This window comes from Amblyomma mixtum, chromosome 8 (assembly GCF_055824585.1).
Source record: "Amblyomma mixtum isolate Tamu chromosome 8, ASM5582458v1, whole genome shotgun sequence".
NCBI lineage: Eukaryota > Metazoa > Arthropoda > Arachnida > Ixodida > Ixodidae > Amblyomma > Amblyomma mixtum.
This window is the reverse complement of record NC_143019.1, coordinates 7,299,168-7,323,188: the sequence shown is the minus strand read 5'-3', so window position 1 is coordinate 7,323,188 and position 24,021 is coordinate 7,299,168. Positions and strand designations below refer to the sequence as shown.

General features: G+C 47.6%; 1 protein-coding gene across 1 annotated transcript in view; it reads left to right on the top strand.

The window, feature by feature from the left end:
- The window catches only part of ifc (delta4-sphingolipid-FADS-like protein ifc), a 48,947-nt gene extending 28,110 nt beyond the window's left edge, over positions 1-20,837 (top strand). Inside the window, exons 2-5 of the mRNA XM_089556407.1 lie at positions 12,938-13,260; positions 15,215-15,422; positions 16,792-17,003; positions 19,340-20,837. Of these exons, the coding sequence (XP_089412533.1) occupies positions 12,938-13,260; positions 15,215-15,422; positions 16,792-17,003; positions 19,340-19,567 (971 nt within the window). The 3' untranslated portion in view covers positions 19,568-20,837. The remainder of the gene's footprint in view (positions 1-12,937; positions 13,261-15,214; positions 15,423-16,791; positions 17,004-19,339) is intronic.
- The last annotated feature ends 3,184 nt before the right edge of the window (positions 20,838-24,021 follow it).

Sequence of the window (24,021 nt, the reverse complement as noted above, 5' to 3'; positions counted from 1 at the left end):
TCGCCTGCTCAAGCGGAAACCGGAGAGAGAGATAGAAACGAATTGTAAATTAATAACAGAAAAAAAAACGCCGTCCCAAAAGGGAGCCGCGCCTGTGTTTTCGCCGGTCGTGGGCCGATCAATCTTTTCGCGAGCGCGGCGCTTCTCCGAAGGTCGCCCGCTGGCGACACTCCGTTCACCGCAAACAATGCGCCGGTGAAGAACGGGCACGCGCGCTGATAGAGTGCCCACTACAGTGTGGGGGCTGAAAGGCTGTTTATAGAAAAAAAAAAAAGAAAAAGAAGGGGATGTGTATTGTGTCGTGCGTTCTATGTGCTGTCGTCGTCGGCACGGTTGATTTGCTGCCGGGGGCGGAGTGTGTGGGTGTGCGACACTGTGCGCTCGCGCACTGTGGACACGCAGCGGTAGTTCCGTCTGTTGGATGGACGACCCTGTCGCGACAGCGAATGTGCGGAAGAGCGGGATGAAGCGAAACCGGGGAAGAGCAGATGAAGGCCGTGGCCGAATGGTGGCCTGTGCGGGCGGTCGAAGTGGGGGAGCAAATCGGATTACGTGTGCGCGGATGTATGTTTCATTTGCGAGGCATGTCCTGCGGCTGGCTTTTGTGCGGCTTCATTTTGACCTTCTGACGATGCCGCTAACTTGACGAAGCGCATTTTCTAACTATGTTTGGCCAGTGCCGAAAAAAAAAAAGCCGTTGGTTTTTCAATCGGTGCAAGCTCTTCCTAAACCTTGGCCTTGTGCTAGGCTTCCTTTGGGACGAAATGCTTGGGGAAAAAAAAGTGATAGGTTTGTAGTTTATGGAAGTTTAACGTCCCAAGGCGACTGAGGCTATGAGGGACGCCGTAGTGACGGGCTCCGGAAATTTCGACCACCTGGGGTTCTTTAACGTGCGCTGACATCGCACAGTGGCGTCTATCCCACGCCTCTGGCGCTTTTGCTATCAATGCTGGGTGCAAGCTACGTGAATACATCCAGTTCAGTAGCATGCATGCCGCACTTGAGTAACACGAGAAGACTACCTCCTCAGTCGCTTTGGGACGTAAAACCCCATAAAACCAAACCAACACGAGCCAACAATGTTCAGGTAGACGTGCAGCGCACCCAAGCAACCACGAGAATTACGACGGGAACGAAAAGACGGGGTCGACGGTAATCTTGGCATCGATTACGGCGCAGTGGAAGAAGTCGGTGCAGATCAGTCGGTTTCCTTTCGTCTTCCTCGGTTAGCCTTCTCAGGTGCACCGGCATTAGCCTCCTGGAGTGTCTGTTATTCCCGCTTCGACCCGTTTAAATGATGCCAAGGACGTCAAAGCACGTTCTAAGGCTGCTCTGGTTAGCGCCGTGCGCCGCCCGAGAAAGAGACACACCTCAAGGGTGCGCCCTAGCCCACGGCCCTGTTCCTCCTCTCCCAGCAACGTTGGCGAATTGGCGTAGAATGTTCGGAGCAGTATCAAACGAGTCAGCGCGATACGTAGCATGAGATTGCTAGTCGAATCAAAGCGTAGCTTATAGCAGGGATTCACACCGACGACCTCTGGTTCCCCAAGCCATGACTTCTTGAAACTTCAAGCATCCATTACGGCCAAAATAATTGACGTAGGGCATTCGAAGTGGTGCTAAACGATTTGTCATCTTGTGCTGTATACGTTTAGCATCAAGAAAATAGATATCCGGGTATAACGAAAAATTTGCACCGGATATAGCGAAGATTGCTAATGACTCGGTATTCGTCCGATACTGCTAACGCTCGATACTCATACTCAGCCTCAGCGTTTTGCTATTTTTTCTTACCACCCAGGGAAAAGGGCTATGGAAAGAAATTCGAACAGCGGAGCGCGTAGGGGCGGCGCTGTTCCCGTTTCTTTCCGTCACGATAGTGCGTCGCTGTGTGGAATATAGGAGGCGTATGTAGAAAGAGAAACGGACAAAACACCTAGGTGACCTATAGCGGGACAGCCATGCGTGTAATAGGACTGCTTATCGCATCCGCCGCCTCTACGCTTGACGGAGGGAGAAAAAGCCACCCAAGGATACAAACGCTGCACACGGTGTTTTCTCCGTTCTCGTGGGAAGACCGTTATTGACGGCGGCCGGCCGGTCGCTTTTTCTTTTTTTTTTTTCACTCATTCGTCTAGCGCACCGGCCCGACCCCTGGCATTGTGAGAATGTAGTGATTCATCGAGTTATGTACCTCGGAATGGGTTTAAGAGTCTCTTTAAACAACACCGCATATACCTACCTGTATACGCTTCGTTAAAGGAAATATTTTTATTTGACTGGACGTTGTGTGTGTGTGTGTGTGCGTGTGTGTGCGCGTGCGTGTTATACAACAGCTATATGTGTACCGGTACTCACCTATGGGGCAGAAACGAGGAGGCTAGCGAAGAGGGTTCAGCTTAATATAAGGACAACGCAGCGAGCTATGGAAAGAAGAATGATAGGTGTAACGTTAAGAGATCGGAAGCGGGCGGAGTGGGTGAGAGAACAAACGCGGGTCAATGACATTCTAGTCAAAATCAAGAGGAAGAAACGGGCTTGGGCAGGGCATGTAATGCGAAGGCAAGGTAACCGCTGATCCTTAAAGGGGCCCAGAAACACAATCTTAGTTAACTGTTTTGCCTGTTGATTGCATACAGTGAGTTATAATGGTGCTATTAGCGTCGGTAACACCACGTATATTCCGTTTTTTAATATTTTAATGTCCCCCCAAAAACAACTTCATGGCTCTGATGGTGTCGCCACACAGTGGCGGGTTTTTAGCAGCGGATATGACATCACCTGGCGCGAGCTTGATGACCTGACGAACAGTAAATATACTGCAAATTGTGTGAATAAATAGAGAAACATTTTGTCACCTGTCTGCGTTTTATATTATATCAACAAAGACAATTTGTTTGTCTTAGATAAAAGCCCTGCAAGGCAAGTAAAATAAAAATACACCACCAGGGGCGCTCTGGCATGGAAACAACGCTGCCAGTCTCACAGAGAGCAGGCAACCATGGAGTACAAACTTCCGCGACGTGCTCTGGCTGGCTGTTTTGATTGGTTGCGCCACGTGCCGTCATTGGGAGAGCGAAATAGGAGTGGGAAGCCCCGCCAAAATCGAGTTGAGGGCAGCGTTTTTTTTTGCTTGTATTTTCAAATTTCTTCATTGAATAACTCCCGTTCCTGTGCACCGATTCCTGTAATTCTTTTTGAGTCAGCATCTGTGTGACATAAAGAACCCACCTGAAGTATAGCCGGTATTCCCCCAGGCAGTGTTTCGCAGCCCCTTTAAGGGTAACGGAGTGGATTCCGAGGGAAGGCAAGCGGGCGGTAGAAAGGTAGATGGGCGGATGAGATTAAGTTTTGGGGGGATAGGGTGGCCGCAACTGGCAAAGGACAGGGTTAATTGGAGAGACACGGGAGAGGCCTCTGCCCTGCAGTGGGCGTAGTCAGTCTGGTGATGATGATAATACGTACCTAATAGCGCGAGAACATCGGTGGTAAGACAAACGTTGGCAGGTAAGCACGTGACGTCATTCGACAGTACACTACGCGGCCGTTTTATTTTTCTGAGAATCTGTCCCCCGCATGTGCAGCTGCTCTCTCTATAGCTGTAAAAAACTGCAGTGTCCCGCGCCGTGTTGGCACCTGTTCGGCCGTGCCGTTAATGTATAGACTGTACTCGGCCATTACATTCACTCTGAATGACGGCTCACCTCTCGGCGTGTACACAACAAATCAGGCGCGACAGCTCGTGGCAGCGCTGGGAGAATTAGGTCGTGCCTCTGCTTACGTCACGTGGTGGTTGCAGAAATTTCGGAGGATATATAGTGACGCCCGTATAGCGACGCTCGGCGGTGGCGTTTAATCGGAACGAATAGGCGAAGCTTTCTGCATTGTATGTAGTATACCCAGAAATACTGGACAAGCATATTTTTCAACCGGAAGTTGTTTATGAATGCAATTTTTTTTGTATATCGTAATATTACACTATAACAATGAATATATCCGTAGATCTCCCCTCGCCAGGCATGCATTTTTTTTTTCGCTTTAACCTTGATGCTATCGTCAAAAACGGCAGTCTTAACGACTCGATGCGAGCGATGGACAAACTTAAAAAGAAAAGATTCTGCTTGGCATCAGAAGAAAGCAATATGACCTTCAGTGTTTTCATTAGAGTATCTTACAATATTCCACTGTTGCCTCACAATTGAAACTGATGCCTAAAGGTCCTTGGACTCGTCGGCAGCTGATGTAGCGGGTCGTGATGGAGGGAGTTTAGGTTAGACTATCCTATGTTGGCTCGGCTTGCGCTATAGGCTAAGCGGGTTGGGTTGGTTAGTTCAGGAACTAGGGGGCTGATTTTCCGTTAATGTTTTCCTCCTTCCCCTTTTCTTTTATTTTGGATTCCCGAAACCAGGCTACACAGCCGTTCACTTAAAAAGGCAGTTATCACGGAGTTTGGCCGTGACGTCACAAGTTCGGATCGAGTGGCGAGAGTTTTTAAATCCGATTTTTGTATTTCGTCTCACTGCGGGACGAGCATCAGCGGAGACACAAAGTTGGGTGGAGTTGTCCCTTCAATTTCGACCACTGGAATTTCGCTAACGAACGCTGAACCAGCACAGCACGCGGACATCAAACGCGCGCTCCTCGTCTGCTCGAAAGCCGAGCGCCGTACTAATCGAGCCACTGCGGAGGCCTAGATTACTTTGAAAATATAATTGTACCTCGTATTACAGTAGCACAGCGGCAAACCGATTAGCTCTCATTTATGCGTCAGATCCCAACTCTGCCAAGCGGCCGCCCACATCATGAGGAATCGCACTTCCGGTCTGTGCATCCCAGCCCACGAAGGCATAGAGGGCAAAAGGTGATACGTTCCGGGCCCCGTCGCCGTCCACCTCCGAACCTTGCGTCTCCACTAACATACGGCGAAATCATAAACTACCACCTGCTTAGTCGGTCAGCTACATGAGGCGTTTAACTTGTCAGCAGCAGTAACGGCGTCCTATATATAGACAGAGGAATAGGTTTCGGACCGACGTCTCCCGTGCACCGCTTACTTCTGTCCGCGCCTGTACGTCCGCCGCCGCATGGGCTGTTAATTGTGCGTGGTGAGACAGACAAGCTCGCGTGCGTTCATTGTTATCCTTCGTCTGACGCGCGTCCGCCCGAGGTCGAGCAGTTGTTTAGCGCTACCCTAACGCCGTCTGCAACCTCCGTCTGTAAGCGTCATCTGCTCTGATGTTTCATTCCCGCGGACGTGTACCGTGCTGCTGCCGCACGGCTCTTTCGAAGACGTCACCTTCCGCTGTCTGCCTGCCACCGTGTGTTCCTAACCTTTGTTCTTTGCGTGACTCACCCGAATGACTCACCTGCTGCCGCGCGGTTGCACAGGGTGGCGCCACTCTCGTGGGCAGTTTAAGACTCCCCGATTGCCAGGCGAAATCCACCGCTAGCATGTCACTTGACCCTGCCATGCTTTGATCGCTTTGATGTTAGTGGCAGAGAGGTACGTGATTCACGCGACAGTCTATTGGCCGGGCGTCACGTGATGTTCCACTTTCTCTCCGTGAGGATCGCCACTTTCTCTCCGTGAGGATCGCGCCGGAAGTGGTAGGATGTTGGTGAACACAGCACGGCGAAAGCGCGCGCATGCCGCAGAGGCGAAGGTCTGAGCAGGTGGAGATAAGGCCGGGCTACAATTCTAGAGCACTGTAGCCGGGCCTTTCTTCGTGCGAAGGAATGGTACAGGCCAGGCGCGGACCTGTCGCACCGGAAGTGGGACGTCACGTGACGCTTGGCCCGCGGTTCAATGTTTCGTGGTGAGCCAGCGCTGAAATTCGGAGCATCATTGTCTGTCACTGGCGACATTACGTTTCGTGCCCGGCGCAGAGCAGCGTCCTGATGAGGCGGTCCGAGATAGGGTTTTAGAGGCAGTAGAGTATTGGGCGTTGGGAAAGTATTCGCCTGCCTCTTGCATCTGGAAGCTTTAGCTTCGCGGACGCGCGTGCACTTGCCCCTATAGCACCGTTGTGCCCATCTTTTACATATCCCGAGCTTGATCGTCAGGAACTTCTCGTGCGAACTTGTCACAGTATTGCTTGGCGCAACCGATTTTCAGTGCCGCAGGTAGCGAGCGATTGAATGGCTGCATGCTCCTGATCCACGCTCCACATGAGCGTTACACCGTGACATCAGAGTAAAGCTGGATGCCAAAGTCGCGAAACAAGCGCCCCTCATGGCCATTTCAAGCGGCGCGGTTATCAGGTTGCAGCACCTGAGGCTGTAAGAAAAGATTGCCACGTGTTTAAGCTGTGCTGGCGAAATAAAAATTTAGGGGGCACTTTGGCTCTCTAAAGTGCTACAAGGCGAAAGCGTTTCCTGGCTACTGTTCGTTTGTATTTACTTTTTATTTTTCATATTTTGTTTTTTATTTATTCTGTTGCTCCCTTTCTTAACTTTATTGTTTTTTATTTTTATTTTCACATCTTATCTTTATTTTGATTTTTTTCTTATTTTTATTTTCCTTTTCTTGACTTTACTCCTATTTTATTTATGAAGCCCATGCATTCACTAGATGCGCCTTTATTCATGCTGGAACCTTGAGCCTTTAAGCAGTGACGCCGAAAGGCGGACTAATCTGCCGACGCGCTGCCGACGCGTCTGCTAACGACAGTATGAGGCATTAAAGGCTTTCCCCTTAATAAACTCGGCGAAAGCTGTCGCCGTCCTACTGCCTGCCTTTAGCTATTGGATAACCTCAAGGCCATTCTCGGTAAACATAAAGACCGACTAACTGGTGGAATCTTTTTAAGCGGTCCATCTGTAACAGTGACTGATAAACGGATCAGCTATTTATGCGGCAGAGGCATCTAACTGTCCTTTCTGCGTGCGCACCACAGCGAGGTGTATGCTTTAAATATGCCAAAAAGCAATCGTAAAACAGCTTTCTCTTAAAATATATATATATATATATATATACTGAGGGAACTTAGGATACGCGCCTTGAAGGCGAAAGCGTTGCTTTTAAATGCTATTTTCGTTTTATTTTTCAATTTACTTTTTAGTTTTTTTTGGTCTTCCTTTTAATGACGTACCTACACATTAGCGTGTAGTCGTAAGGCAACGCATTTACCAGGTACACCTTAGTTCGCCTGGTAGCAACGCGTTTTTGTGGACGATGAGTTGCGTGCTTGCCTCTCAATCTGGAAGTCCTGGGCTCAGTTCCCCGCACCTTCGGATGAAAATTTATTTTTCTTTGATACCAGGGTAACCTTATCTGGTTCTTTTTTTGTGACCACTGCTGGTGAACGCAGACGCCGGGTTTTGTTGCCGACAAGCGACATAATGCTTTCGCATTAAGAGAATACGTTGTCGTCTGCGGCAAGCTCAAACAAAGAAATAAACTGACTTGTGCATTGCGTCCATATCGTGGAATGAAAGCAACGCTCGTGTGAAATACTTCTGAGTCAGACGTTACGACCGGAATAGAGATAGTCGGGCCTCGAATGGGTTGTCGTTTCTGTATCCTTCCTTCCTTTAATTCACGCCGCTCGCTTTCTAGCGAGTGATAAGGGTCCTTGCATTGGAGAGGCGTTGATATGACGCCCCTTTTCCGCGTGGTGTACAAAGGGCGATCCCCGCGCTTCAGGCATACGTGCTTCGGACCACGCACGAAGAGGAGGGAATTGTACGATCAGTCTAATCGCACTTCTCTGAGCGTTACTGTCACTTTATGTGGCGTGATGCTGTTTTCCTCTGCCTCACGGCTGTTTGAGTCGAGGCGCCGACATTTATGTCGTTGTGAGCAGTTTTTCGATGGTAAAAATCGATCAAAGAGATTAGGAGACGGGGAATATTTGCTGTGCCGCTTATAGGGCATATTAATGGTGCTCAGGTTTTCAGCATAACGCGCGCTCTTACATGCTTTTCTCGATTTTTGGTGTTTGAAAATCTATAACGTTTTTTTGTTTTTTGCAATCTGTACCATTAAATTTGTTGTTGTTTTTAGGGGCTATTTATTGGTAATAAAAATGGAAGTAACTGATGTTGCTTTAGCCGCGGCATCTGACATCGAAACCTGAAGCACCTGAGCTGCGGCTAGCGGGAACAAAACGACAGGGAGACGGAAAGAAAGGGGCCATTAAATTTCCAGACTTTTTTTTTTGAACTCCTCTCCGCTCACGCAGCTTTCTAATTTTATTGCGAAAGCAATACTACACTAGGTTTTGAGCCTTCAGCGTGGTCCCGGCGGTAGTCACGTTTGACCTTTAGACGGCCTCCAGTTTGATGACGCGTGGAGGCGCTCGTGTCTGTGACGTCATACCGAGGTGATATCTGAGCTACCAAGTCGGTTCGTCGGCGCGGTCCCAGCGGTAGCCACGGAGCGCCGCACATCCCAGGCAGTAAGAGAGGGGACTGCGTTCATTTCGAGGAAAGGAAAGGCGTCTTACCAACTCAGTGGTTTAGTGGACACCTCAATAGCACTTTAAGCTAATTCCGGCGTTCCGTGCAGCACTCAGGCTTTCGCCTTTCACTACTTTAGTCGCTAAAGTTGTTCGTAATTTGTTTTCGCAACCTTCTGGGCACAGGTGAGGCACACGAGTGAAATAAAAATAAATGAAGAGGGGCAGGTGCTTCTCGAATGTAGCTAGAAGGCAAACTTGTACCACATGGTATGGGCTTGTCAGAAAAATGACAGCATTGAGATCATAAATCAGCCAACGCGGGAGGGCTGGGAGGCGGCCCTGTCCAGCTCGGACCTCGAGGAACAACGAGCCCTCTTCGCCAGAGCACGGGCAGCGGCTTTCACCAACGGCGTCCCGGACTAGGGACCCGATCAGCCTTCCCTTCAACTAAGGCTTTAATAAACGTTTTCATCATCATCGAATGTAGCTGGCCTTCGCTCTCCGATCGAAGCTACAGACAGACGCCGCCATTTTCGCGTTGTGACTCCTTACCCAGTAAAACGAATTCGTTAACGAGGAAGGGAAAAGCGCAGTAGCTGTCTCACCGGTCGGTGGACACCTCAACCACGCCCTGCGCGCGCGCGCGCGCGCGTGTGTGTGTGTGGGGGGGGGGAGGTGGCAGAAGAAAAAGAGAGAAATTCATTGTTAGCGACATCGTAGTGGAGGGCGCCGTATTAATTCGTACCTCCCGGGGTTCTTTAACGTGCGCTGACATCGTACAAGACGCGGGTGCCTTTATGCGCAAATCTCCTTCATAAAAACTGCCTGAGCGGCCGGGCTCGGAACCCTGGTACTCCGGCTCAGTAGCCGAGCGCGCTAATTGAGGCACCGCAGCGGGAGCCTGAACAACGCCGGGAGAGGAGAGGGGAGCGGAGCGGGTAAAACAGGTACGGTGCTGAAATTAGCCAACCATGAATTTTCGCATCGCGCGCGTATGTCTGCTCGGTTGCGTTTGCTTTTCAGGCAGATTGTGCGACAGCTGTGTGCGCGCGCACGCGCGCGTGCGTACGTGCGTGCGTGAGTGAGTGCGCTATATGGCTTGCGTTGTAACCAAGCGAGTTGTGGGTGTTTTTCCAGCCATCTGCTCGTGAATTTGAATAAAAAGTTTGTGCTTACCCAGCTTGCTTAAATCTGTAAGCGCTGACGGTTTTATTTTATTTGGCGAAACTAGAGCGGAAAGCTTACATCATATCTGTTAAACAGGTGGCACTAGCGAGATCCGGGCTGTGGAAAGCATTTTGAACAGTGCACACTGCCTTCACACCACACTGCCTTCATAGCGAGTTCAGTGTAGTGTTTCTGGGAGGTGCCACCTGTGCTAGCGCAGTTTATCTGTGTCCGCTTTGCAAGGGGACTGCGTTGTGTTGTCGCAGTTGCAGTCTGAAGTAAAAAATACTAACAAGAATAACTTGAATATAGGTGGAGTGATTGACCGGGCCATATAAAGAAATACTTGAGGCAAGGGTCCCTAGTGAAAATCTCTAATAGCCTGTTTACTTGTCTACTACTGATGAGCTATCAATCTAGTAAAAAAGCGCATCAAATAGGAAGCCTGATAGGCTGTTAGATTCCCTGATGCTGGAAAGTAGCTTCGGCAGTGTTAACACCACAACATACATCTCCGTTTTGAAAGGGATTGCAATATACGTATTCGCATCATGACGAACAGCCGTAATCTTCGTTAAAAAGCCTCTGAATAGCTGAGTCAGTGGTCTGGAACATTTGAGGTTGAGTAGGTCTGGGCATGTAACATGTCTCGTTAAAACCACAGGGCACTATGGGAAGTAGAACTGGCATCAGCTAATCAGGAGCAGAGTTGAGATAAAAATAAAAGTGCTTCATGCCTGGTAAGTCCAGTTTCTGTCAAAAAATTGGAGGCTTATCAAGGTTAAGCCCAGTGGATGCGAAGCATGTCCGTAGCGTTTGGAGGCATATTGACCGCATACACGCCCGGCGCAAAAACGCTGGCGCGGTTGCGGGCACAGAGACTGACGCGACGGCGGGCGCGCGCCGCCTCATCCATGGCCTCATCCCTGGCGTGACGTCACATATCACGTGATGCAGCGATGGTTGCGCCGCCGCCGCGTCGCGCGCGACGGCGCGAACCGAAGCGTGGAGGCCTCCGCCGGGCGACGTCCGACGGCGCGATATGAGGACCCATCTGCAGCCGGTGTGACAACATCACGTGACGTCACATCATGTGATCTCACTTCAAGGTCAATGGTGGCCACCGCCGGGAGGCGACCGAGGGCGCGATATGAGGCCCCATCTGCAGCCGGTGTGACGCCATCACGTGACGTCATGTCACGTGACCTACTTGAAGGTCACTTGAAGGTCAATGGTGGCCACCGCCGGGCGTCGCGCGAAGGCCCGAAACCTACGTTAATATGCTTCGCATAAAAAAAAATGGAGCCTGGAATATTTGCGTCATAGCAATGTGGTGGGCTTGTACTGGTGAGAGCCCTAAGTTCTGTAGGAGTAAGGAGGTTCAAGAGGTTGGGAGTGCTGGCCATACAAAATTAGCTGTACTGCAGGATATTTTTTACTTAGACTGTATTGTATGCACAGACCAGTAACGATTTCATATAATACAGCAATCAAGGCGCTCACTAGTTACTGCGAATTGTTACGTTTAACTACCCTTTTCCAGCACCTGACTATCCCACACTGGGCCAGGCCTGTACACTGCCACACTTTCCATGCTATTTCCACATTTAACATTTAGTTCCATATCCTGTTGGCTGGCAAAGGATGTTACAGGGTAGAGAGCAGCAAACATTGTTACACTTTTAGATTTAGAAACAACAGTACGATGAAATGTGCAAAATTATGACACATCCAAATTATGTTTTACATATCCCAGGGTCCATGCGGGTCCTTGAAAACCTTGAAAACCCTTGAATTTGGAAGAAGTGTTTTCAAGGGCCTTGAGAGTCCTTGAATTTTAATGGGGTCCTTGAAAACCCTTGAATTCTGGTGTGGTGAGGGAGGCGGCTGTGGAAAAATGCTAGTATCCTTTAAGTTTTGTTAATTATCTTGTTGGAAATAACTTTACTGGAGCTCCACCTTTACGGCTTTGATTGCCGTCCCTTCGGCAAGAGCTCTGCGTAAACGCAGATGAAGCCGCACTGTCTCCACCTGACACCGCACATGGCTACCGTCACCCCATAACCTGCCCCAAGAACAAGGTTTGGGTGCAAAGCGAAAAGACAGTGTGAACGCGGTTCGGGCACACAGAACCTGGTGCGCCGTAAGCGTAGGAAGCCTACACAGTTGCGACGCAGGCTGTTCACCGGCACACAGCAAGCATGTCTGCGTCGCTCTGCTAACGCAATGCAGGATTCACCTAAAGCCATTCTGTAAAATTTTCTGTCCACCATAGAAAAAGCAAAGTTGTAGGGGCTTCAGCGTCGCCCACAGCTGTGCTGCCATTCAGGAAATTTTCTTTCATGCCGGCAACAGTGATCGATCGCCGCTTGGCTCGCTATACATACATAAAGAAAGTTCGCACCAGAAAAGTCGAAACAGCTTTGTTAATAGAATGATTTCGAGCAAAGGATGAGTGTGCTGGCTCAGGTGCCAATCATTTTGCAATGATGCCGTGTGCAGGCACGTCTGGCGGCAGACTACACTGCTGCTTGGCCGCCGTAGTCGTTGCTAGGCCTAGCCTGTTTCACACTGAAACCGCAGCCGACGGTGCGTCTAAAGCAGCCAGAGCTGAATGAAAGGTCTGCTTTTGGTGCGGCGAGATGTCAAATCCATCAGCTTATAATAAAATAAAGCTGTGGTCAAGTTCCACGACGCTTTCAACGGCGAAGCTTGCAGACGCAGGACAGATGTGAGGTGCAGCTGAGGGTAAAAACGGCAGAAATTTGTTGGTGTTGCAGTTACCGCTCTAACTAGCAACTCTTTTTTGGTAAATGGCCCTCATGAGAGGTTTATTTTTTACGTTAAATGTCTCTTGTGCAATAAATGCAAGATACGTGAGATGTAAGAAATGCTCCTTTGCTAAATGCTGTGTTGCTAAATCCTTGAAAGAAATAGTCGGGGGCCTTAGAAGTTCTTGAAAATCCTTGAATTTCATGGCTGAAAACCAGCATGAACCCTGATATCCTCTTCAGTCCTGTTTTCACATTGTTTAGGATTGTGGAACAGCAGTGTGTGGAGCATTCCATTGTGGTATATGTCTAGTAAAAAAATGAGTGGGTGTATGCATTAATATGTGGTTGTGGAGAGTGGCAGTTATGTTCATGGCTTGTTCTCAAGTTGTTTGATTTTCGTAAAACTGAATGATGTGTTATGTCACTATTAATGTCCCTCGGTACTACTAGTAAGAAAAAAAAGCTATAGCCATGCTGTTTCAGCCTAAGTGATTGCAGAGAGGCAGAGTCGCAGCTGTGTACGACTTCAGAAAGGGTGCATGTTGACTGTGGAGTGAAATTTATGTTCTCTCTGCCCTTTCCCACCCTGTGCAGAGAAGTACCCCGAGATCAAGGAGCTGATGGTCACAGACCCGTGGTTCAAGTGGCAGATTGTGGGCATGGTCTCACTGCAGCTGTTCATGTTTTGGCTGCTGCGTGACGCCTCTTGGTTCACCATAGTCTTTCTGGCCTACTTCTTTGGCGGTGTCATCAACCATGCACTCATGCTGGGCATCCACGAAATCGCGCACAACCATGCCTTCGGACCTGGCCGGCCGTTGCCCAACCGCCTGTTTGGCATGTTCGCCAACCTGCCCGTGGGAATTCCAGCATCGATATCCTTCCGGAAATACCACTTGGAGCACCACCGGTACCAGGTAAGGGTGAGAAAAGTGAGGTATAGGGCATAAAGTGAGACCCATTTGTGTTGGCATCGAGTGAGGCAAATGTTCTGGAGCTGTAGCTGCATGTGGATCCTTTTTAGGGGCAAGTAATGTTGCTGTTGCAGGTGCCATCGTAGTATGTCACAACTGAGAACTCCCATATTTCCCCACTGGCCAGTGAAAACATTTTCTATGTAGGCCTGAGTTACAATGTGGGTCCGGGAGTAGCCTGGGTGGTATCAAAAATGCATTTTCTATGGTAATTTGGTCAGGTAAGGTTTAGAAGTGGGTGTTTTTGGGGAGTTTTTCATACTAAGGGTGTTTTTGTAGGGGTGTTTTCTGGGAGTTTTCTGTTCTGGTGGTGTCTTTATATGGGGTATTTTGTGGGAGTCCGGAAGCTTTCTATACAGCAATGGATGTATATGCGCCCTTCTCCGAGGTAAACAGTATCATTGTATGTCACGACAAAAACTCCCTCTTTGGCATGACAAACATACCAATGTCACAATTTTGGAATGCTGAAGCGCTAAAAGAAACAAGGATGCGAAGAAAGAAACACAGAACAACAGCATTTCTCTCTGTTATTTTGTGCTCCTTTCTTCGCATTCTTGTTACTGTTCACAGTAACTGTTCACAGTTACTGTTCACAGCCTGTTCAGGCTTTCCGAAATGTAATGAACGAACTCACCTGATAAACTTCTATACCAGCGTAGTCCTGCCATGAAATTCCATACAAGTGCAACAGAAGTTAGGTTGCTATTCATCTACATATTCTTATCATGGGAGCATTATAAGTTAACAAACTTAAGCATTCCTAAATGTTAGCGTGCACAGCCCATCTCGACGTGTGCATGCTGAAATAAATTTATACTTCCGACTTCTGGGATGAGAAGGGCTTCATGTGCAGATAAAAAAGAAAACAGTGGCAAGGAAAAAAAAATTTAAGCAGGTCTTTGTCCCACTGAAGCCTACTCATGCAAAAATGCTGTATTGGCACATCTTGTGCAGGACAGTCTATAAAACCAAATAAAAGATAACTGTGTCATTTCACGCATTTCAGTGCACCCTTTGCCTTCTCTTTTACTGAACTTCAAGTTCCAGCTTACAGAGCAGTGGCATGTGGTAGCTTAAGCAGGAAACGTAAAGCATCACCTCATGAGGCACATTTGTCGTGTCTGCGACATAGTCTCTACACTCGCTATCTTGTGATTGGCACCTATGGCTTATTAAACCCAGTGACATTGAATGTCCATGACACATAGTCGACGAGCTAACATCCATCTCCATCTGTCTTCGTCATGCCAGCAGCTTTGCTGATAAATGCGAAGGTTAGGATGCCAGCAAGGTGTCTTCGTGGAGTTCATTAGTGTCTTTTGTGTTCAAAATAGATGTTATGCCACATGTTGAACTGAAACAAGTAAGTGACTGTGCAAGTGGATGTAGTGCTGCCATCTGTTGGGCACATTCCAAGTGATAAATTGCCAGGTTTGTGCACTCCTTGTGCCGAAGAACTCGGAAGTTCTCAGGGCCGGGGATGCATTTCTAAATTAATAACACAACATTTCTTCTTGAAATGTGAGTAACGATAGTGTTGACCAGTCAACCGTTCTTTTTTTTATTGTTTTTTTACCTTACATCCAGTTTCCTAGAATTGTACGTTTCCGTGCCACCTTATCTGTTTCTTCTTTTTTTCTTGCATATTATGACTGCGAACAAATATTTATTATTGTGCCCCCTCCCTTGTATAAGGCCCAGCCCAGGGCACTGATGGAGTAATAAATGATCATTGTGCTACCACCCAGAGCCAAGTGCTATGACCCAGAGTACCCGCTATAACTACAGTCGACTGATTTTTTTTTCGGATGCAACAAGCGCAAAGTAATGCATTCCTGCATAAAGAAAAAAAAGAGAGACAAACCGCACTCTGCGTTTCATGTCACCCACGCAGGGCATAGACACATTAGATGCGGATCTCCCAACGGAGCTGGAGGCCAAGCTGTTCTGCCACACAGGCACGAAGCTGCTCTGGGTGATCCTGCAGCCCCTCTTCTATGCGCTCAGGCCTGTGCTTGTCTTTCCCAAGCCCGTCACTGGTCTCGAGGTGCTCAACTTGCTTGTCCAGCTCACCTTCGACTGGCTCGTCTACCAGTGCTGCGGTACGTGCAGGCACTTTGTGCGGCACTTTTGAATGACCTTGTGGGCAGCACCTAGGTTGTTATAGAATTGCTCGCAGTAAAAATTTCTTGCTGCGCTCTGGCGTTGTGCTAAATTAAAATTGCGATCGGATGGGATCAAAGTGCTTTACAAAAAAAAAAAGAAAAAAAAAAGAAAAGTTGCTAAATGGTTTTTTTATAGTCTCGGAAGAATTCGGTCCTGAGCTACTTACAGTTTATGAGGGTGCCTTGAAGCTGGTTATTCATGGTATCCTATGATTAATTCTGCAGCCATACTGCCGTAACCATGCCAAGGTGTTGAGTGAAATATGTTTGCTCTTTTATTATGTCTTTCAGAATGTCAATTAAACTTTACAGCACTTGGCCTTGTATTATTAGAAAAAGGTTAGGAGAAAGCACTGCCAGGATCTTGATACCCTACCCCCCACTCCCGCTGTTTATTTTTTTTTCTTATGAATCATTTAACTACACGTGGAGCCTTGTATTTACCTTGTAGAAACAGAATATTTTCTAAAACGCTTTTTACTTTCACACAGAGTATGTTTGTCATTTAATTAGTGCTGTCCACGGGTGACCCAGTACTAATAGCATGTGACCTCAGAACTGGGAAGTATTGAAGCCAAATGCAGATGCTTTACAGTTGATGCCTGGACATTCCTCTTTAGAGACACACTCTGCTGTTTACCTTGGAAAACACTAGGTCTTGTATCCTATCATTCTGACATGTGTGACAGTGCGGTCTATAGTCTCCAAACTAAGATTCAAGGCATCATGTTGCTAGTTCCTGCAATGTTGTATGTTCAGTTATGGGGTTCATGCGCTCAAAGCAGTGTGCCCTGGAACAGATCTTTTCACATATGAATTATTTTTCCCAATGGCCATTAAGTAGCACATTGTATACTGTAGCTCTTGAGTCCCAAGTCTGCTGTTACAGCGCTTTGCTGAGTACTGTAATGCCTGTAGGCACTGTGGAATGTGAACAAGTAGTGACCTCAGTTAATGCAAGTAAGTATTTTTTGCCCCGCCGCGGTGGCTCAGTGGTTACGGCGCTCGACTGCTGACCCGAAAGACGCGGGTTCGATCCCGGCTGTGGCGGCCGAATTTCGATGAAGGCGAAATTCTAGAGGCCCATGTGCTGTGCGATGTCAGTGCATGTTAAAGAACCCCAGGTGGTTGAAATTTCCGGAGCCCTTCACTACGGCGTCCCTCATAAGCCTGAGTTGCAGGACGTCAAACCCCAATAAACCAACCAGCAAATAAGTATTTGTTATTACCTTGGCAACCGTGATCTGTGAAGTATCGACAGAACCGTGAACTGGCATTATTGCACGGTGCCTTCTTGCTTGTGCAGGGGGAAAGGTGATGTTCTACATGATTGGCGGCTCCCTCCTGGCCATGGGCCTCCATCCGGTGGCCGGCCACTTTGTCTCCGAGCACTACATGTTCAAGAAGGGCTTTGAGACGTACTCCTACTACGGCTGCCTCAACTGGCTCACATTCAACGTGGGCTACCACATGGAGCACCACGACTTCCCCGGAGTGCCGGGCTCCAAGTTGCCCCTGGTGAGTGGTGAGGGCGAAGAAGATGGAGTGGGGCCAGACTTTGACCTTGGAGCACCTCTCAAGGTCGACTTTTGTAAACATTCCTTTTAATGCGGGCTTGTTATCACAGCTTCCACTAGTCTTTCAAAAAGTCTCCACTGTGGCTCGGGCTCTCCTATAGGTGGACTGCATATTTCAAAGCGAAATAGCAATAACGGCGTACTGGTGTTATTAGTCACACTAAGAATATAGCAACCAGGTCTTGCGTATTGATCCATCAACAACAGGTGTATTAGACTGGGACCGAAGCTTTGCTTTATGCTGACTTTACTTGCCGTTTCATAGCATGCAAGCTTGGTTGGCCGCTACAGCCAGCATTACTTGTGTGATATACTGGCCCGTCCAGTATGAAAGGGAACAGAGTTTAAGTTTTCAGGTAATGATAACTCCATATATAGGTATTTGTGACAAGCAGAGTTTTCCCCGTTTTCTAACTCATCTCCCTCTTGGTGTATAATACCCAAAAATTATTTTCTACTTTCGATAGAGTACCAACCAAAAAATTCGTCTTTCTGTGAAAACTCTTTGTTCCCTTACATATAGGGGAGACCTGTACCAAGTGAACTTGGTAGCGATTTGACGCCCGCACACATGGACGTCCAGATGTGGGGGAAAAGGGGCTCATTTCGGATATTTTTTATGCGCTAGCAGAAAACAACTACACAGCTTGATTGGCACGCTTAGGTGATAGTAACTTTTCTCATCTTGCATGTCAAGTTTAATTCTTTGTTCATTAATAAAATCCAATGGATGTTCTCCAAGCCTAGCACTAATTTGCTGTTTCTAATTTTTGCTTCATGTGGGTAGTTTAGACCACATAGTGAAACCTCGTTATAGGGAACTGGTAAAAAGTCGTAAAATAGTTCGATATAGCTGAAATTTATAATGCAGTTAAACCTTGATATAACGAAGTTGAAAAAAGTGCGGGATTTTTCGTTACATCCAGGTTTTCGTTACATGAAGTTTTCGCGAGAAGACCTGAAGGGCAATGCCGAACGGAAACCAAAATAAGAAATAAATGTAGGTGAAATCACCTTGAAAATGTTTACAGGAAACCCCATTATTCGATGCCTGATAGCACGAGTGCCTCAGCAGCCGCTGCCACCTCTGCCACAGCTTGCGTAACTGAGGGGCAGCAAAAGCGAAAGCAACGGAGATGCACTGACGGACGCGCTGTCTCAACTGCGGTCGCTCATTGTGATCGTTGACACTCCTCTCATGTCAGTTCATGCTTTACTTTTCGCAACTCAGCACAAGCTAACAGACAGTCGGCCTAGTGAGTTTGTTACATCAAGGTCAACCGCCGCTAGGCGTTGGTTACATGGAGGTCTCGAATAAACGCGCTTCAATGGGGGTGGCTTTAGGCAATTGAAAAACTTCGTTATATCAAGGAATTCGCTATATGGAGGTTACATTCAGGTTTAACTTATAAAATGTCGCCGGAAAACTTGCGATGAAGGAGCTAAATTTAGTCATCGAAACTGGTAGAGACCTTTTTCATAGCTTTAGCGCTGTTTCGAAACTGCTCGTGGCAATTGCAGAGGCACCAAAAAACCGAGCTGCAAGCACTAGTTAAGTTGCCTTTGCTGCACAGCACCGCAGCATGCGGTGGCAGACAAATACCAGCCACGGTGGCTTCTTCGCATTACAGCGGTTTCACTTAAAAAAAACGGACGCCAGGACGAAGGCTATCGCCTTTATCACCACCTCCGTCCGTGATAGTCGACGTGGGCAGAGAACTGCGGCTGGAAAGCTACAACAACCGACTGCGTCACTGGTTCCGGGGCAGCCTGTCTGCCAGCTTTTCTCGCCGCTCTATCTTCTGTGGCGCTGCTGGCAAAGCGCACTATAGAGCGAATGCTTGCCACTCCGCTACCAGTCACCCGTGTAGCGAGGCAAAGCCTGCCACCTGCCATAAGCCCGGGCAAAGACTGGCGCCGGCAGGTCGATATATCTGTTTTATGGCAAGCTGTGTTCAGTATGTAGAGTAAGAAATGCATCTGTTTGTTGAAAATGTTTAGGAATAGTTTGATATAGCCAATAATTCGTAATATCCATGTTCGTTGTTACGAGGTTTGACTGTAGTGCCTTTTTGGTGCTAACCTACCGCCTCCCCCATCCCCGGCCATCCCCCCCCTCCCCCATTCCAAAAAGTTCTCGGTCATGACTCTGCAGTGTTCATGTAGCATTTGCAATGTACAGCATTTGTACTGATAGCTGCAAAATGGGAACTTTGCAGGGCTGAAAATCACTGCAACATTCTGTTCAGGCGCTGCCACTTTTGCTCCTCTCGGCAGGTCAAGAAGATTGCCGGTGAGTTCTACGACGACCTGCCCCAGCACAACTCGTGGGTCAAGGTTCTCTACGACTTCATCATGGATCCGGACATCGGGCCGTACGCCCGCATCAAGCGGAAGGGTGCGGCCATGCCAGTCCTGGACGGATCTGGAGACGTGATCAAGCCCATCTCGGATGTCACGTTTGCCGACATGAATGGCTCTAACGGAGTGAAAAAGGGAGATTGAGGTTTACGTTGGAGTAGGAGGGTAGGGGTGGGTCCTAACGGAGCACGGTTGCCGACCTTGGCATGAAGGGGTATTGACATCTTGTTGGGCGGGAACTGTGGGTTTAATATTTGTGACAAAAGAAGAGGAAATTGAGAGGAGATTGGGAAACGGGGGCTGAGAGTGATGCATGGAAGAATAAAGGGCTGACGCTTGCACCTGGAAAGGATTGGCTGTGCGGAGAAGGCTGAGTTTTGCAACGCGTGAAGGTCCGTGATGGCCAGGTATGCTTCGCCATCTGGTTAAGATTAGGGGCAAGATAATCCAGTAGGATTTATTAATAATAAAAAAGAGGCAGTCATTCAGTATGAAGGGATTGGCATGCAGGTTACTGTGCTGAAAAAGCCTTTAACTTGAAGTTGTGGACAATCGAGCGTGCGGCGTTTTTCGCGGTAAATTTCAGTGACGGCGGAGCTATACGAAAGCTTTGTGATGACAGAGTTTGTTGAGAGAGAGCAGCTGAGAATGTGTGTCGCAAGTGCCCGTGGGTGAAGAGTGACGTTTTCTGGAACAGGGATCCCTGCAGTGGTGTGGAGAAGCCCGTGACCTGGTGGTGCATTGCGGAGGGCATTATTGGACGTGTGTTACGAAGACTGCTTTGTGCGACTGACTTGCACCACCTAGCCTCGTGGCTGTGAATTGTGATTGTGGGCCTGTGACAATGTCAAGCCGGTGACGGTCGAAGAGTAGGGAACGGGCATCTTGCGACAGTGGAAGTTCGGAATGGCATGCAAGTCCACTTCAAGCCCTTGTGGACGACGAGTGACGGACAAACGGAAGCAGGGTTTGTGTGGACCGAAAGAAATGGTTCGATGTCTTGCCAGCCGCGGAGCTGTGCATGGTGTGTACGTCTTTCAAAAGGTATGGTGTAGATCTTGTAGTCGCAGTTAGAAGTCTGTTGAAATGGTGAGAACATCTCAATGCTGTGCTCATATTGGGCATTGTGCGAGGCTGGGTTGCCTGCCAGTTTTTTTTTTTTAAACCTGCGTGACTGGCAACTTGCATGGCTTGGTCTGCATGCAATTGTGACTGACGGAGCTTGCAGAAACTTGCTGTAATTTAAAAGCCTTTCAGGCTAACTTTATCCTTTAACACGTCTTCTTTGAATGGGCGCACGAGTAGCAAGAATAACTTGGATTGTTTTTAGCACATCTGGTTTGGCAACCCAGGGTCGTATCGTAAACTCTTGCTGTCTTTCAAGTCACAATTAAAGGCTCTTTTCCTTCCCTTTTCCTGACTGCTGTATTTAAAGGCAGCGCTACTTTGTCTGTTCTTTCCTTGTGTTTGTGCATTCAGCCTGTTGATGTGAAACCTGTGTCTGTTCTGGCAAAGGATCGATGCTGGTTCTCAATTCCTGCCTCTATTTATAAGACGCCATTCTTCATCCCTACTTAACCAGTTTGAATGTGCATAGCTGTCTTTTCTTCTAACGTGGTGCAAATGCTACTGTCAAGTGATGCTTGCTAGTTGTGCTCCTTTTTTTCAATTCAGGGCATAATTCAAAACATGCCTTGCATGGCATTCAGTGCGAGTCTTTTTCCCACAGCACATGAATTGCACAGCTGGATGTCGTGAGGTTTATACCTGTGTGGTTTAATGTGTAACCTAATTCTGTTGCTGTCGGCTAATGACCACCCATTTGGTCCCAGCACTAGTTGTGTACACTTTTTGCCCGTTTGAACAAGTCTCGTGCGCAGTTGCTGGAGAGCATGCACATATCAAGCGCACAGAGATGTTATCTTTCGAAAGCAGGCTACTCGGAAGGTAGAATAGGCTGACAATGTCCTTGGCAAGAAATACCAGATTTCGTGGATCGCTTATGTTGAGCTCTGGTCTCGCTTATTGACACCTACGAGGTAGGGTTTCTGTAGAAGCCTTGAGCCTTTTTTTTTATCCAAGAGATCCAATGTATTTAGATAGGGTATACTGGACTCTTCAAGTATTCTAGCGGAAGGATATGCAAGTGTTTTCACTTGACAGTGAATCCAAAGCTCAACTGGTAATTGTTCTCTGGGGACATTCTGGAATTGGAGAAAATATATTGCAGTCACCAGTACGGGATAAGAAGTGATCAGCGAAACTCCAATAAGCTCGGCAGCAAATACTAGACTTACTTGCATTCTATGCTGCGTTATAACCGCATCGCTACTTTTACAATGTTAGTGGTGCACCTGACACATAAACCCTCATAATACTTCACACCATGCATCCTGCATGATACTACAAATCTCACCAGGAAGTGCATCATAATGTGGCACTTCTATTCTCAATTCTCTGGTGCATTGGCCCTGTGGTTAGTGCTCAGTCACTGAGCCACAGGACCTTGGCCCAATTCCAGTTGTGGCGGCCGCATTTCGATGGAGGCGAAACGCAAAAGGCACCCCACGTGCTGTGCAATGTCAGTGCACTGTAAAGGGCCTCTGCTGGTCTTAGGTTAATGTAGAACCCTCTATTTAGCGTTTCTCATAGCCCGTGCAGTGCTTCGGGATGTTAATCCCCGCAATTTAAAATCCTTGCCATTTCTGCTGCGGGGAAACTTTTAGGCTTGCGAACTGTCTTGCGGCTGTCTATGGTGGGTCAGGAAGCTTGGGTGGCAACATTGCATTCCGAGCCTAGTAGAGTGCAGTGCAGTTTTGAGGACTACATCTGGACTGCTCAGTGGTCTTCTTTTTTAAGAGGGGCAAAGTTGTTAGCACTGTAGTATTATAAAGGCAGTTTATTAGCACGGGACTACCGTGCTGGTGAACAGGCCTAGAAGTGCTGAGGGGAAGCTGAAAGTACGAGAGTTTTGCTGGAAACACTCTGGTGAAGTAACCCTGTAGTGGGAATGCATTGCTGTGAAAATGGAGAAAGGGGCAGGTGAACCCATGGCAGGTGAAAGTGTAGGGAAAGAAATGTTAATGATAAAAAAAAATTGTGAAACCCTTTGAATGCAGCCCAATTCTGAGTGTGTGAATTGCATAACGCACCATTAATTCTCAAGTGAGGCACTTTGAATGCAAAGAAATCACATTTCTATTTTATAAACTTATGACGATGGCTGTATGTTGCCTCATTTAAATTGTGAACTGCATTATCTTTAGGATGAGGTGTCCTGCCTTCTCAAATTTCCATTGCTGACCATGGAATACAGTGAATTTTTCAATTTTTCAGGAACAGCCTGCAAAAAGTCAACTCTGTGACCAATGCATGCCGTCACGCTGAAGATATTTGGATAAATATGCTGCTCCACTTCCTTTGATGTTGCAAAAAGACGAATGTAATAGTTTTACTGAAAAGTTCATCAAATGCTTCCATGGTTTTCAGCCACTCTGTTCTGACAAGCTTGCAAAATGTAGTGCCTCAGAGTTGCCTAGAATTTTGTGCATGAGATGAAACTGCAAATTAAGCTTGCAGAAAACTCACTCGCTGTTTCGGTTATATCAAAATTGAGTGCAGACAACGAGTATCCGTTCTTTGTTTAGCACAGTTTTTGACTTGTGAGCTGGTGAGCTGTGCCTCATTAATCTTTGGCCGGATGTTTTTTAAGCATTTCATCGAGGCATATCCTCAAGTTTGACCTGTTTAAAGCTGTAAGTATTCTAGATCTTACCTACTGTGTACGTGCGAACAGGGGATATTTTAGAATTTCCCGCATGCACGCGCAGAAGCCAAAACGCACAACTATATGCTCGTGACTGTCCTCAAATACATTGCAACATTGTTTTATCTCGTGTTGTATGTACACGATTCCATTCTCTGAGTGACACAGAACCACAGTTTCTATGGTTGTGCAATGGGTAATGACACTATTATGGTAATGACACTATTAGATGCAAGTCTGTTCAGGGTAGCTGTGACGTCAATAAGCCCAGTGTTTTTTTGAAACGGAAGATGGCAGTTGGAACCCCGTTGATGTAGGTAACATCTTTGCTTTCAAGAGCGTTAGCTCTTACTCGTCACGTTTCGAGATTTTGTGGGGTCTGCTACCACCCTGAGATCACAGCGCCATCTGTGGCAGCAACTAGAAAAACAGCACATCTCGCATCACGACTTGTAGCACCATCTACAATAGCATTGTAGATATAACTACGTGCTTTAATCTCATTCATATCAATTCTAGTAAACTAAACAGCTAACACTCGTTACTTCCAGATGGTGGCAGCCTTTTTTTTTAATGCTCAATATTAACTGCAAGAAAATTATTCACGGCCCTGTCTATGTATCTTTTAGGTCAGATGCTGCGAGGTTTAACTGCTTGAGTCGAGCTGTGAGGTGCGGCCAAGAACTGTGGTTCTGCAGTGCTGAGAGAATGGAATTACACGCATTGTAAAGGTACTAATGTGATCAGTATGGCCTACAACACGCTGGTGGTGGCTCTAATGCAGTTTGAACTTCGTGGCGCACAAATGTCGGAGCATGGAACACGCGGAGAC